Source organism: Misgurnus anguillicaudatus, chromosome 22 (genome assembly GCF_027580225.2).
Source record: "Misgurnus anguillicaudatus chromosome 22, ASM2758022v2, whole genome shotgun sequence".
Taxonomy (NCBI): Eukaryota; Metazoa; Chordata; class Actinopteri; order Cypriniformes; family Cobitidae; genus Misgurnus; species Misgurnus anguillicaudatus.
Window position 1 is genome coordinate 38,857,207 of NC_073358.2, and position 12,956 is coordinate 38,870,162.

A 12,956-nucleotide genomic window follows, 5' to 3' on the forward strand; every position below is an offset into this window, starting at 1 on the left:
CAAACATGGTAAGGAGCATCTGTAGGGGCAAAAAGTCTTAGCTTGAATCTTCATAAGAAAAACTTAGAGGCAAAGGTTCCAGGTGCCAACCAAAGATTACTTAATTTGCTTAAGGCAACGAAGTGAGACAATCAACAAACCCCTCAAAGAGGTGCTCAAAGATCATCAGCCCTCCCAACATCTGACTCCATTTTTATACAGTAGGATCAAATTCTTATCTGAGATGACGTACTCTTCTCATTGGTCTCGGCCTGCCACAATGAACTTATTTGTTCGATGTAGCAAAAGTGCAGCTGCACCCTTTCTCATATCTAAAATGATATTGGTTCTCTTGGCCTTGGTCTACATAGCACAGCTATCTTGTTGCTAATGTAGCGAAGTGCAGCTGGACTTCTCCTCAAATCTAAAATGACGAACTCTGTTAATTTCTTCAATTGGCCTTGGCCTTCCTGCAGTGCTTGTTGTGAGACAATATATTTGTGGAAACAATGCATAATAACTACCTAATCAATAATAAGACAGAATATAGTCATAATCAGTAATAAGAGCATAATCAATAATGAGACAGAATATATATTCGTGGAAATAATAAATGCATAATCCATAATAAAACCAATGAAACCCATCAAACAAAAAGTACCATACATCACGTTTCCGGCTGATGTCAGAGGTATTCAGACCAATCACAACGTACAGATTAGCTGGCCAATCAGGGACACAAAGCTTTTCAAATCCGTGCTTTTTAGGAAGAGAGTGAAATCTGGAGTTACCAAAATGTACGGTATGTAGAAAATAATGTTTTTTAACCATAAACCACGCGAACACATTGTATTAAACCAAATACACAAAATAACATTGTTTTTTAAGGTGCAGTGTGTAATTTTTAGAAGGATCTCTTGACAGAAATGCTAAATAATATACAAAACTATATTATCAGGGGTGTACAAAGACCTTTCATAGTGAACCGTTATGTGTTTATTGCCTTAGAACGAGACCTTTTTATCTACATACAAAGAGGGTCCCCTTACATGCAAGTCGCCATTTTGTGCCGCCATTTTTCAACAGAAGCCCTTAATAAACAATTTTTTTTACTAAGTTGTCTCCGACGATGACATGTTTGTCCGGTGGCAGCTACCGTAGCTTCTCTGGGGCTGTTTACAGTTGGTATTAAGATGTGTTTTCATCAATCGGATCACAAGTGGACGAGAGAGACACATTACGTTTACACCTGGTATTTAAATCCATCTCTTTTGTCCACTTTCGACCGCTTCTGTGCTGAATACTATGAGGGGGTGGTCTGTGAGACGGTGGGCGAGTCTCTCTGCTGTCATTCAAACCCGAGCGGGAGTAATTATGAGTTTATATGGACAAAAACTAATATTATGTCAGAGTGCACTGCTTGTTTAGCAAGTAAACATGCTGCACAGTGTTTTGTACATGAGTATGTAAGAGCTTTCTTTGAATTTTCAGCGCAATTGATGAAATAGGATCGCGCAACTTTCACACGCTTTCAAAACGAAACTACGGAGATCAGCCGCTTGGTTTTATCAATGAAAGGCTAAAAATAGCGCTGTTCACCGAATGTTCACGCCAGAAGTCAAAAAAGACGTAAAACTTGTGTTTAATACCTCAGATTAGATAAATGCGCGGAGAGAAGGCGGTCGCGTGTGGCTGTTCGAACGCATTCAACCACATGTCCGTTCCGCAACTCCAAAGCGATCCGATCGAAAGTGGTTTCGACCACCTCTGGATGTGGTTGAAAGTGGTCGAAAGTGGACGAGCTCAAAACGTTTTGAACACCGTTTACACCTGGCATTAACGTCGTCCACTTGTGATCCGATCGACGAAAACACATGTTAATGCCAAGTGTAAACAGCCTCTCTATGTGTTTCAAAAGCAAGGGGTGAGCAGTGGACTACGCCGTTGGTTGCAATTCGCATCCTCACCACTAGATGCCGCTAAAATGTACACACTGCACCTTTAATACAGAATAATTACTATAGGGTGATTACTGTATTCTGTATACAGTTTTTTTATTGCTTAGTATCTAAGAATTTTACCACAGTTACTTTGGTAAATGATATAGTATTATAGTCTTTTTCATGTGGGTTCGTTTATAAAGGGTGATGGACATTTTTCTTATGTTTTTAAATTAGCATATGCATTAAACAATGTTAAGCAGAACATACCTTGAGATTGCTTTTCTTCCTCTGCTTTTCTCTTTTTCTCTACAGCTCCTGAAAGGTATCGTTTTGATGCCATAGTTTGCCTAAGCCAACCACCCCAACGTCACTAAAACAAGTCTTGTTTTTAATCTTTATTGAAATATGTAACATGAACATTACGTTGTTATACAATACTATATTACCCATAATCATAAATGTTTCATTCCCAAACATGCACAATGAGACGTATTTGGTACACACCTCCGTAAGCACTAGTGCGCCCTTAACATTATGCAAATTATGAGCCCACTCTGCTCCTGTTTTGTAATTTTTTGTCTTTATTTATATTGATGTTTTGTATTTATTATCTTTTTACCGTTGATTGTTGTGTGGAGAGCTGTGGGGCCCCAGGCAATCGCTTGTATTGCTTGTTGGATGGGCCGGCCCTTGCTATTCCCTAAATAGAAATGACAATTGAGCCCACTATATGTGGAAGAAGTAAACATTGGGGTGCCAAACGCATGCAGTGTGAAACGAAGCAGGGTTAGAATGTTATGAGCTTATCAAGGGGTTCAGGGTTGCTTGATCATAACAGACAGGTGTAGGAGCAGGGTTGGAGACACCTTCCCTAGCGTTTAGGAATGCGCATGAAACGTCAGATTATGAATACCCAGGGTTATCTCTTAACCCCTGGTCAAGTATAAACAGTGTGAAACGTGAAACAGATAACCCAAGATTCTACTTACCCAGGGTTTAAAACCTAAAGTCAGTGCATTATGGGTAAAAAGTATTAAACGAATGAAGGGAATGAAGTTGTTCACTCGCGGTTTCTGACACAGCAAAGAGATCAACTGATCTAGTCCAGTAAGTTTATCTTAAAATGCACAGTTTTGCACACCGAATGAAGTAAGCTCCTTATCTACACACCAGGACTTGTTGCCTTGTGTACTGGTAATAAGGTTTAGTGAGTATTATTGTCCATTTTTTTAAAAAGCACTTTAAAATCAAGTCTCCTTTTGAATTTAGTCAAGACCTCTGCTGTTCCTGCGTGAGGAAGGGTTTTCCCATTGGGAATCTGTGTTGCTTGGCTTCTCAGTGTCTGTTTGTGTGCGTGTCTGTGAGGTTGAGTTATCGCGTGATGTGTTGCCATCACTTTCAAAGTCCATCTCCTGATCTGACACAAGCCCAAACCCTGTATGACACAACTGTCTTTCAAGCCCTGTGATCCTTTGCTTTAATCTGCTTTGAGTTGCTGTGAACTCTCCTAGCAAACGGGCAAAACGGGTCTGTAGAACATCCAGTGAGGATTCCAGACGATCCACCTTCTCGTCTGTGTCCATGGCCAGAATGCCTCCCTGTGCAGTAGCACTTTCATCTAAAAGCCCCTGTTTTCTTAAAATTTCCCTTCCACGTTCCTCCAGGACCTTCTGGGCATCTGGGTATTCAGTCACCGCCTCCATAAGGTCGTCTTTTGAAAGGCAGAAGAGGTCCGAGTAGCCAATACTACGGATGTTGGCAGTTCGGCGGTTTCCCATTTTGCTACCCTGAATGTTAAGGATGCTAATTTCCCCAAAACATCCTCCAGCTGTGAGCAATGCGAACTGTGTCACTCCATCATCTGCAACAACTGCTAAATTTCCCTCTTTAATAATGTACATCTCCTTTCCAATGTCTCCTTTTCGGCAGATGTAATCACCGGGGCTGTACACCTGAGGTCGTAGTTTTAAAACTAGCTCTACTAACAACCCGGCCTCACAGTCCTGAAAGATTCGAACTTTCTTCAGAGTGGATAAATGAACGTTGATAGCAATTTCTGCTCGTAGCTTGTCAGGAAGATTCTTTAAGACTTCCTGTTCATCCACTGCTTTCTGATTGGTCCAGAGGTAGTCGAACCATTTGATGACACGCGTCTCCAGGTTGCGGTTGACCTTGCGAAATTGCATGTAATGTTTAATAGCATCAATGCGTGCCTGGAACTCTGCCCGCGTGGCGTTCATATTGGAAATCATGGAACCGACGTTACCAACGATGGTGGCAAAAATCAGGATTCCAACTAGAAAATCAAACACAACAAACATGTATTCTTCATCCCGTTCAGGTGGTGGCACCTCACTGATGGTGGTTAGCGTCACTGTGGACCAGTAGAAGCAGTACACGTAACTCCGTCTTAGAGATCCAAACTCTGTGGATGAGATATTGGGATAAACCCATCCATCAGATCCAAATCCCAAAGACTTTGAGATGGCATAGAAGATACAGGCATTCCAATGAATAATGACCAGGATGTAGAGCACCAAGTTCCAGATACGAAAGATGTTTGGGTAATTGGTTCTCGTCTCTGTTCGGTTAAAGAACTCAAACATGCGGGGGAATCGTAGAAGACGATTGAAACGTAGCTGTGGTGTGTTGATACCCAAGGCGATGTATGCTAGGTCAGTGGGGAGGATGGAGATAACATCCAACTTGAACTGAAATGTATAAACGTAGCTGTCTCTGAGTTTTGCCAGGTCCTTCACCAGAAGTCCTTGTTCCAGGTAACCTAGGAGAAGAAGAAAGTCATAGCAAGGATGGCTTGAAGGTGAGTAAAATAATTGCGCTAGGGTGAACTATTATTTTAACACAAATATATATACTGTACTACTATAAACATAAAAGACTTAAGACTACATAGACTTTAAAGATTGACATAAATGCAGGGACATATTATGCATTTCAGAAACACACATAATGTGAAAGAAATTAAGTTTGTATGTTTATTAATACCTGTTCGCAGCCGGATACATGAATCCAGTATGTAGACAAAATCACACATATAGTCCAACACCAGCCAGACAATGAGATTTTCAGACTGCAGTTCATCAAAACATGCTCTACAAACAAAGAGAGAAAAATAAAGAAATGAAAACCAACTCAATGAAACTCACATCACCACAAAAAGTATTTTGGCTTATGCACCCACACACAAACACACACACACACACGCACACACACACAATGAGTCAATCAAACATTCTCGAAGGGCTTTTCTGTAGATGTAAGAGTGACAAGCATAATAAAAGTTTTTCAGAATTCTAGCAATTAGTTACACCAGCAACAAATGAACCAACAGGGGATATACACTCCTGGTTAATGTGACGGTTGATTGGAAGCATGTTAACAGTTAGGTAATAGTAAATATGTAAAAGTGCACAGGTAAAGATGTTTTGTAGCTCAGCATTGTATTATTTAGCAGTGCAAAGGTCATGGGTTACATTCTGATTTAATGAAGTGCCTAACTGTAAAAAATTGCTGGATAAAAGCATTTGTCAAATGCATAAAATGTAAAGATGAAAAGTCACACCTGGCCACAAGCAGAACCCAGTTATAGAGCACAGCTGCAGCGATGAAGAACAGCAAGTAATAGTATAAATCATCAGAGGTTGAAACAATAAATGTCTCCCATATATTCCTGTAAAAACACACACATTTGACTGTAAAGTATGAAAAGTTAATTTGTCAATATATGTAGCAAATATGACTGATAATAAATGTCAATATAGGGTCTTCGAAAACGTATCGAGTCACGTAAATGCCAATATTTGGAATGTTATTGTATTATAACATAATAACAAGATATTAAACCAAGTACCGTTTATGTTTAAAAAGAACTGTACAGCCCCTTATGAAAATTAAACATGGTTTTACTATAATAAAAAAAAACATATAGTTAAAGAATTGTCACCACAAATTGTTTTGCAACAGTTTCCATGTTTTTTTATAATAAAATCATACACTGCAAAAAAAATTCCGTAGAAATTGCAGCTGGGTTGCCGGTAACTTACCGTAGATTTAAATTGATGTTTTTTACTGGCAACATTTTGTTCAAAGTTAAATGAACATTAAACATTTACAAGGCTTTGTCTTTACAGAGTAAAACTAAAAAAACAGCATCAAGCAAAACATTCTGGGAAACAAAATCTGAAGCAAAAAACAGAAAAGGGTAGATGATGATTTCTGGTTCCCAGAATGCTTTGCATGAGGCTGTTATTGTATAGTTTTATTCTGTAAAGATAAAGACTTGTTAATATTTAAAATGTATTTAACTTTGAACAAACACTTGCCAGTAAATAACATAAATTTAAATCTATGGTAAATTACCGGCAACCCAGCTGCAATAATATTGTAATTTCTACAGAATTTTTTTACAGGGTTCCGTAGAAATTGCAGCTGGGTTGCCGGTAACTTACCGTAGATTTAAATTTATGTTTTTTACTGGCAACATTCTGTTCAAAGCCAAATGAACACCAAACATTTACAAGTCTTTGTCTTTACAGAGTCAAAAAAAAAACAGCATCAAGCTAAACATTCTGGGAAACAAAATCTGAAGCAAAAAACAGAAAAAGGTTGATGATGATTTCTGGTTCCCAGAATGCCTCGCATGAGGCTGTTATTGTATAGTTTTATTCTGTAAAGACAAAGACCTGCCAACATTCAAAATGCATTCAACCCCGAACAAACTCCCGCCAGCAAATAACATAAACTCAAATCCACCGCAAATTACCGCCAACCCAGCCGCAATAACATTGTAATTTCCACAGAACTTTTTCACAGTGCATAGTTGGTCCAGACTGTGGTGTATTATGATGTTTTATTTAGCATATGTATGTGTTGGTCCAAGTATGTGCATGTAATAATACTTTGTATTCCCTTTAGTGTTGTCGTTGGCTTCTGGTTGGTTGTTGCTTCTTCGGCTTGGAGGGGCCCGTACTTCAGGGCCACGAAATCTCTCCAAGAAGGAATCTGGTCTCTCCTCCTCTTCTATTAGACTCTTGTGTGCCCAGTCTCTCAGAAGGACCACTAGACTCACCAATCTGCCAAAGCAACAAAAAGTCTTTATCACATCTGAACAGCTACATTTGAGAATGCCTATTTATGCACATGTTTGTACTGAACCTGAATAGTCCTCCTCTCCCTCTAAATGAGTTTCTGGATGGCTCATCCTGAGGCTCTAGAGCGGCTACTCGTTGAAGCTCAGAGGACGTATCATCACATACTGACTGAGACCTGAAAGATGGCATAAGTGACAGACAGAAAAATCAAACTGACACATATTTTCATCAAATCCCAGCCTCTATTCAGAGATACAGCTTTGTTGGTAGAATCCATTAGGAGTCTAAATATGATGCTAATTTACAAGAAAACATGTGAGAAGGATCTGAGCTATTCATTTCCACACAATAGCCATTGCAAAAGGACATTTTGTTAAATTGCTGTGGGAACTATAGGGAGATTTTAGAAAGGCTGCATCGTCTGCAACAATAAACTTAAGCAATACCTAAATAGCTATTTGGCCATAAGTTTACATTATTTTTCTCGCCAATGCAACAGATTAATTCAATGATGCACAGACCATGCAAAACCATTACTTTGTTAACTTTAAACACTTTTAACTTTAAAAGTTAAAAACTATAATAGTTAACAAAACATTAAATTTATTCCTGTAAAATAAAGTAAAATGTACATGGTTTTTAAAAGTAAAAATGTGTGAATTACCAATTTTTTATACATATACAGGTTTGTACTTTAAGTGTAAATTAACTGTAAATTATGTTTTTTGTAAGTTAAAAATGCATTCAAATTTACAGTAAAAACAGTAAAGGAACATTCCCACATTTTTTGTTACACTTGGTGTTGTTTAATTAATGTTCATATTTTCATTTCACGTGTTACGATCATTGTGTTTTGTGTGTGAATGACTGTGCACCATGTCTACACATACTGGCAATGATCTATGGAATAGCCACTTACATCATAAACATATACAGTACTGTGCAAAAGTCTAAAAGCCAATTTATACTTTTGCGTCGGGGTTACCCCGTTAGGGTACGGCAGACGCTACACACGTAGGCAACGCCGTCATGAGCATTTATACTTCTGCGTTTGTGTTGCTCTGCAGTTAACCGCCGAAATGCGTAGGAGGAAACACAACGCATTCACGCCGACCAATCACAGATCTTGCGGTCCGCGTCGTTTCGACGTGTAGTTACATTTTTGAGGAGGTGCACGTCAGGTACTGCGAAGGCTACGGCGACAGGGTTCGCGTCTATGCGTATGTTACGGCGTACATATAACGCGCACCTAACGCAAAAGTATAAATTGGCCTTAAGGCCACCATGCTACCATTAGATTTGTTGTTTTTGCGATTATATAGTGATCATAATTATTTCTCAGTCTCTTTATTAATGTGTATGTAGTATTAAAAACAGTATAAAAGTATAAGGGTCAAGTATTTAGGATTAACTCCCCTTCCACTTTAGCAATAGCAGGCAACTGCAGGATCTCTTAAACTTAAATAAAATTTAATCCTAATTTCTAATTCTAATCGAATGACTTCAGGACTTCAGTCTCATCAAAAAAGCTCAAGATGTGTTTTGTGCCAAAAGAGTGATGCCTGAAGACATTTACCGTAATTCTGAAAATTGTTTTGTTTTTCATTTTGTGTACATATTTCCTGTATTTTCTGTTTGTATCTTAAAATAAAGTGAAAAATAAATATGGATGGACATTAAAACTTTGCTAAAACAATAAAGCTGGTGATGGTAGCCTAAGACTTTTGCACAGTACTGTATATTAGTTAATTAAATATACAGTAAAGAATTCTACAGTATCCAAAACTTTGCTGTAATTAAAGAAACATGCAAACTATTAAATGCAAAGTTGTTTACATGCTACCACAGCTGCAGTCTTTTACCGTAAAATCAATGGGTATTTTCACAGTGTAGGAAAGTTTACTAACCCTAAAAAAATTATCTAATTGTAACATATTTCTGACTACTTATAGACATATTTTATCGTTTATGAAATCTCCTAGTTTATGTGGACAACAAGATTGTGAAAGATATTTGATCTTCAGATGCATATAAAAACAAAACCCGATTTCACTCTAAAAACAAACGGTGCTATATAGCACCAAAAGTGGTTCTTTGCTCGTAATCATAGAAGAACCGTTTTTAGTGCCATATAGCACCGATGAAGCACCAGTGAAGCACCTGTGTAGAACCAAATAGTGCTATGTAGAACCATATGTGGTACTATACGGCCCCTATTTGGTTCTACAGGTGCTTCACTGGTGCTTCACCGGTGCCATATGGCACTAAAAACGGTTCTTCTATGATTACGAGCAAAGAACCACTTTTGGTGCTATATAGCACCGTTTGTTTTTAGAGTGTACGTGATCACTGACCTGCTAAGCACACTCTCTGCTCGGTCCCGATCATCCTTCTGAGATTTCACAGAGAGACGATGAGAACAGGGAGATCCCTCAGCTGTTGCCTGGCCCGTCATACTGCGCACACAAAAACATACATAGACACCAACAAATTGGCTACGATTCCATATTTTTTATTCAAAATCTTTTATTCAATTTACCCTCTCCCCCTTGACTCCTACTATAAACTTTATGCATGAAGTTCATATTCATTCTAATAAGAATATTCCCAAATGTGACCAAATCTTGCAATTAAAAATGTTATGGGTGTTTTAACCTCAGTCATAACATGTACACTATATCAGAAAAGACCTTAATAAAGTAAACCCCCTTCATTGCAGGGGCCAGGACAACTTTCTTGGTTGACCTCCTCAAAGCAGCCCATGGATTTTCCCCCAAATTATAAAGTACAACGTAACTTTCAAAAGTCTCATGAGCCCATGTTAGAGAAACCTGGAGATGGAGAAGCAAAGTGCAGAGGGACAGCAGGTCAGGGGAACTGCCGGCAAACATTTCTCACCTGGGAATTTGGTCACTATGACGATCACCGCAGCTTACCGTGAGTTATAGGCACACAGTAAATAGAGACGGTTTTAAAAACTTCAAAATCTGGACTGAAAGCTGATCTCATGGTAATTGAGGGAACAGCAGCACTGGAGATGGATGAATGGATAGATGAATAGAGAGATGGAGTCATGGATGCATGGATGGAGGGTGCCGCATCTAGATGAATGTTTACAATGTTTTTGTTAATCAGGCCATCATTAAAGAAACAGAAGACAGAGTGACACAAAGCTCCCTGCCTTTGGGACAAACAGCTAACATCTCATGAGAAATTATAGTTGCTAACAACCAGTCTTATGACATGCATGCGCACACACCAAATTCTTATCTGGTATTGAAACGCAGGGACTTTAAGGGGTGGTTTCCTGGACAGGGATTAGCTTAAGCCAGGACTAGGCCTTAGTTTAATTAGGAAATATAACTAGTATTAACAAACATGCCTTACTAAAAACATTACTTGTGTGCATTTTGAAGCAAAACAAAGGACACTGATGTATTTTAAGATATGTCAGTGCTGGTTCCGTTACCAATTAACCATGGTTTTACTACAGTTAAAACTAAAAAAAAACATGGTTACTGTAGTAAAACCATAGTAAATATAAAATAGCCATGGTTTTAACAAACATGGTTTTCAAAAACCATAGTTAAACCATAGTTATTGTAGTAAAACCATGATTTTGCTGATAATCAATACACAAAAAAATATGGTTACTACACTTTTACCAAAATAAAACCATGGTAAATTTTCGTAAGGGTTGTTTTCAGTTTGGACAGCTCTTACATTTATTTTAGTCTAGGACTAGTCTAATCCCTGTCCGGGAAACTGCCCCTAAGACGTTTAAATGTTCTTCCACACAGAATAAACACATGTCCAAAAATCAAGTATTTTTAATATGTGTATCATTGAAAGATAGAAATTCTTGACTGTTTTCAGAGCTTTCGCAAAAACATTAACTAAAAATTAACTGACATAAAAAACTTGATTAAGTGACATAAGAATGAATATTGAAACAGTTATCTATATGTTCAATAAAAAGTCTACGAGAGACAATTACATTGTGTGTGTCTGAGAAAGACACATTCATTGACTTACCTTCAGCTGGTCCTCTTCTTTAAGATCCATGCAAACTCTCGAATGTTGGTCCGTTATATATGTTTTCACTAACACACAAAAAACTCCTCATCTTTATGCTAAATTCTAGAAACATACATTTCGTTACGTACTTTTTCATTTTTTTATGTCTAGCCAGCTCTCTTTAACATATCTATAGTACAAACCAGTCCAGCCAAAGTGGTAGAAAGATGGAGAGGTAGGGTGTATAGGGGCGGGGCTAGAGAGGGAAAGCAAGAGAGAATGGGAGGAGATAAATTAGTTAGGTAATTATCAGAGGGACATAGATTTTTTTAGCTCTTTTCATAAGTTATACACAAGTACCTAATAAAAATGAACATAAGACTCTTTAATGACTATATTAGGTTATAATGTATAAGAATATACAGTAAGATTGTGTATTGATGCAATATGAATTTATAAAACTATATTTCACTCACTGATTCCACCATGATTTCAATTTAAGTAAAGATTAAAGAACCCCTATTTCATTGCTATAACAACATTATTTTGTGTATTTGGTATAATACAATGTGTTTGTAAGGTTTATGGTTAAAAAACGTTATTTTCCACATTTTTGTGGCTCCAGATGTCCCTCTCTTCCTGAAACAGATTTTAAAAGCTCTGTGTCCCTGATTGGCCAGCTTATCTGTACGTTGTGATTGGTCTGAATACCACTGACATCATCCGAATGTGACTCTCCTTACCATGTTTGAAAGATTTGGATGCTAGGAGTTAACTTATAGGCTGTGAGTAGTTGTAGTCCAAGAGAAGAGATTTACGTTGGAGCGTCATTGTTTACTAAGGGGTATGTACCTTTTCCATATCGTTAACATGTACTAATACACACCTACACACCAATGGAAATGTAAAATCATGAATCGGACCATTTGTGCTCTTTAACTTGTTGGACAAAAAGTGTCTTTAACTTTTGTTAAACACATAGAAAAATCCAAAATGCTTAAGATAAAAAATGAGAAGGAACCAGTATCCCGCTAACTTCTGGGTTGGCCTAGTGTTAAGGGAGGGGCCATGGTCAGTGGATCTAGAGCGTCATCGAGCCACCGTTTTAGCCCCGCCCAAATAATTCTTTCGAACATTTATGATGTGTTCAGAAACAATTCTCTGAAATGACTTTACACTGATTTCAAGGTTAAATTTTCACAGAATGTCCATTAGATTAAGTAGAATGATTTTATGTAAATCACAAAAATAAATTTAACTGAGTTTTTATAGGCAGGGTCACTTATAATGTAGTTGCTCAGTTATCACAACCGAAAGTAAATGGGATTATAGCCACACCAACATCATGGATTCAGATTTCAGGGAATGCATGTACTAATAACATCACTCTAAAAACAAACGGTGTTAAATAGCACCAAAATTGGTTCTTTGCTCGTAATCATAGAAGAACCGTTTTTAGTGCCATATAGCACAGGTGAAGCACCTGTGTAGAACCATATAGGGGCCATATAGCACCACATATGGTTCTACATAGCACTATATGGTTCTACACAGGTGCTTCACCGGTGCTATATGGCACTTAAAATGGTTCTTCTATGATTACAAGCAAACAACCAATTTTGGTGCTATATACAGCACCGTTTGTTGTTAGAGTGTATGGTTAAAAATGTCTTCCAAATTCATACACATAAAAGGGTAGCCTATATATAAAATTAAAAATACTCCACTACTAATATAAATTACTGCATATGTATAGGCTTGTACATTCTAGAACAGGGCTAGGAAAAAATGTGATGTCTTGACAATATGCTTCGTTATAGTTTCTGAGCAGCAGATTTCTCCTGTGACAGTTCTAAAAGCAGTGTACCTGTAACAACTTCTCAGCTGAGCTAAGCCTGAACCCAAC

The 12,956-nt window shown here is 37.9% G+C and overlaps 1 protein-coding gene across 2 annotated transcripts; it reads right to left on the reverse strand.

Annotated features, from left to right (window-relative positions):
* Positions 1–1,880: 1,880 nt before the first annotated feature.
* On the reverse strand, positions 1,881–11,283 carry LOC129439951 (cyclic nucleotide-gated cation channel-like). 2 transcript variants are annotated; one of them, XM_055198902.2, is made up of 8 exons: positions 11,069–11,283; positions 9,932–10,134; positions 9,388–9,489; positions 7,098–7,208; positions 6,842–7,015; positions 5,506–5,613; positions 4,929–5,035; positions 1,881–4,704 (listed from the first exon to the last, which is right to left on the reverse strand). In XM_055198902.2, exons 3-8 carry the CDS (start codon positions 9,486–9,488, stop codon positions 3,188–3,190), a joined length of 2,118 nt encoding a protein of 705 aa, XP_055054877.2. In that variant the 5' UTR covers position 9,489; positions 9,932–10,134; positions 11,069–11,283; the 3' UTR covers positions 1,881–3,187. The 2 variants fall into 2 exon arrangements, with proteins under 2 accessions (XP_055054877.2, XP_055054878.2); XM_055198903.2 differs by lacking the exon at positions 9,932–10,134.
* Positions 11,284–12,956: the final 1,673 nt, after the last annotated feature.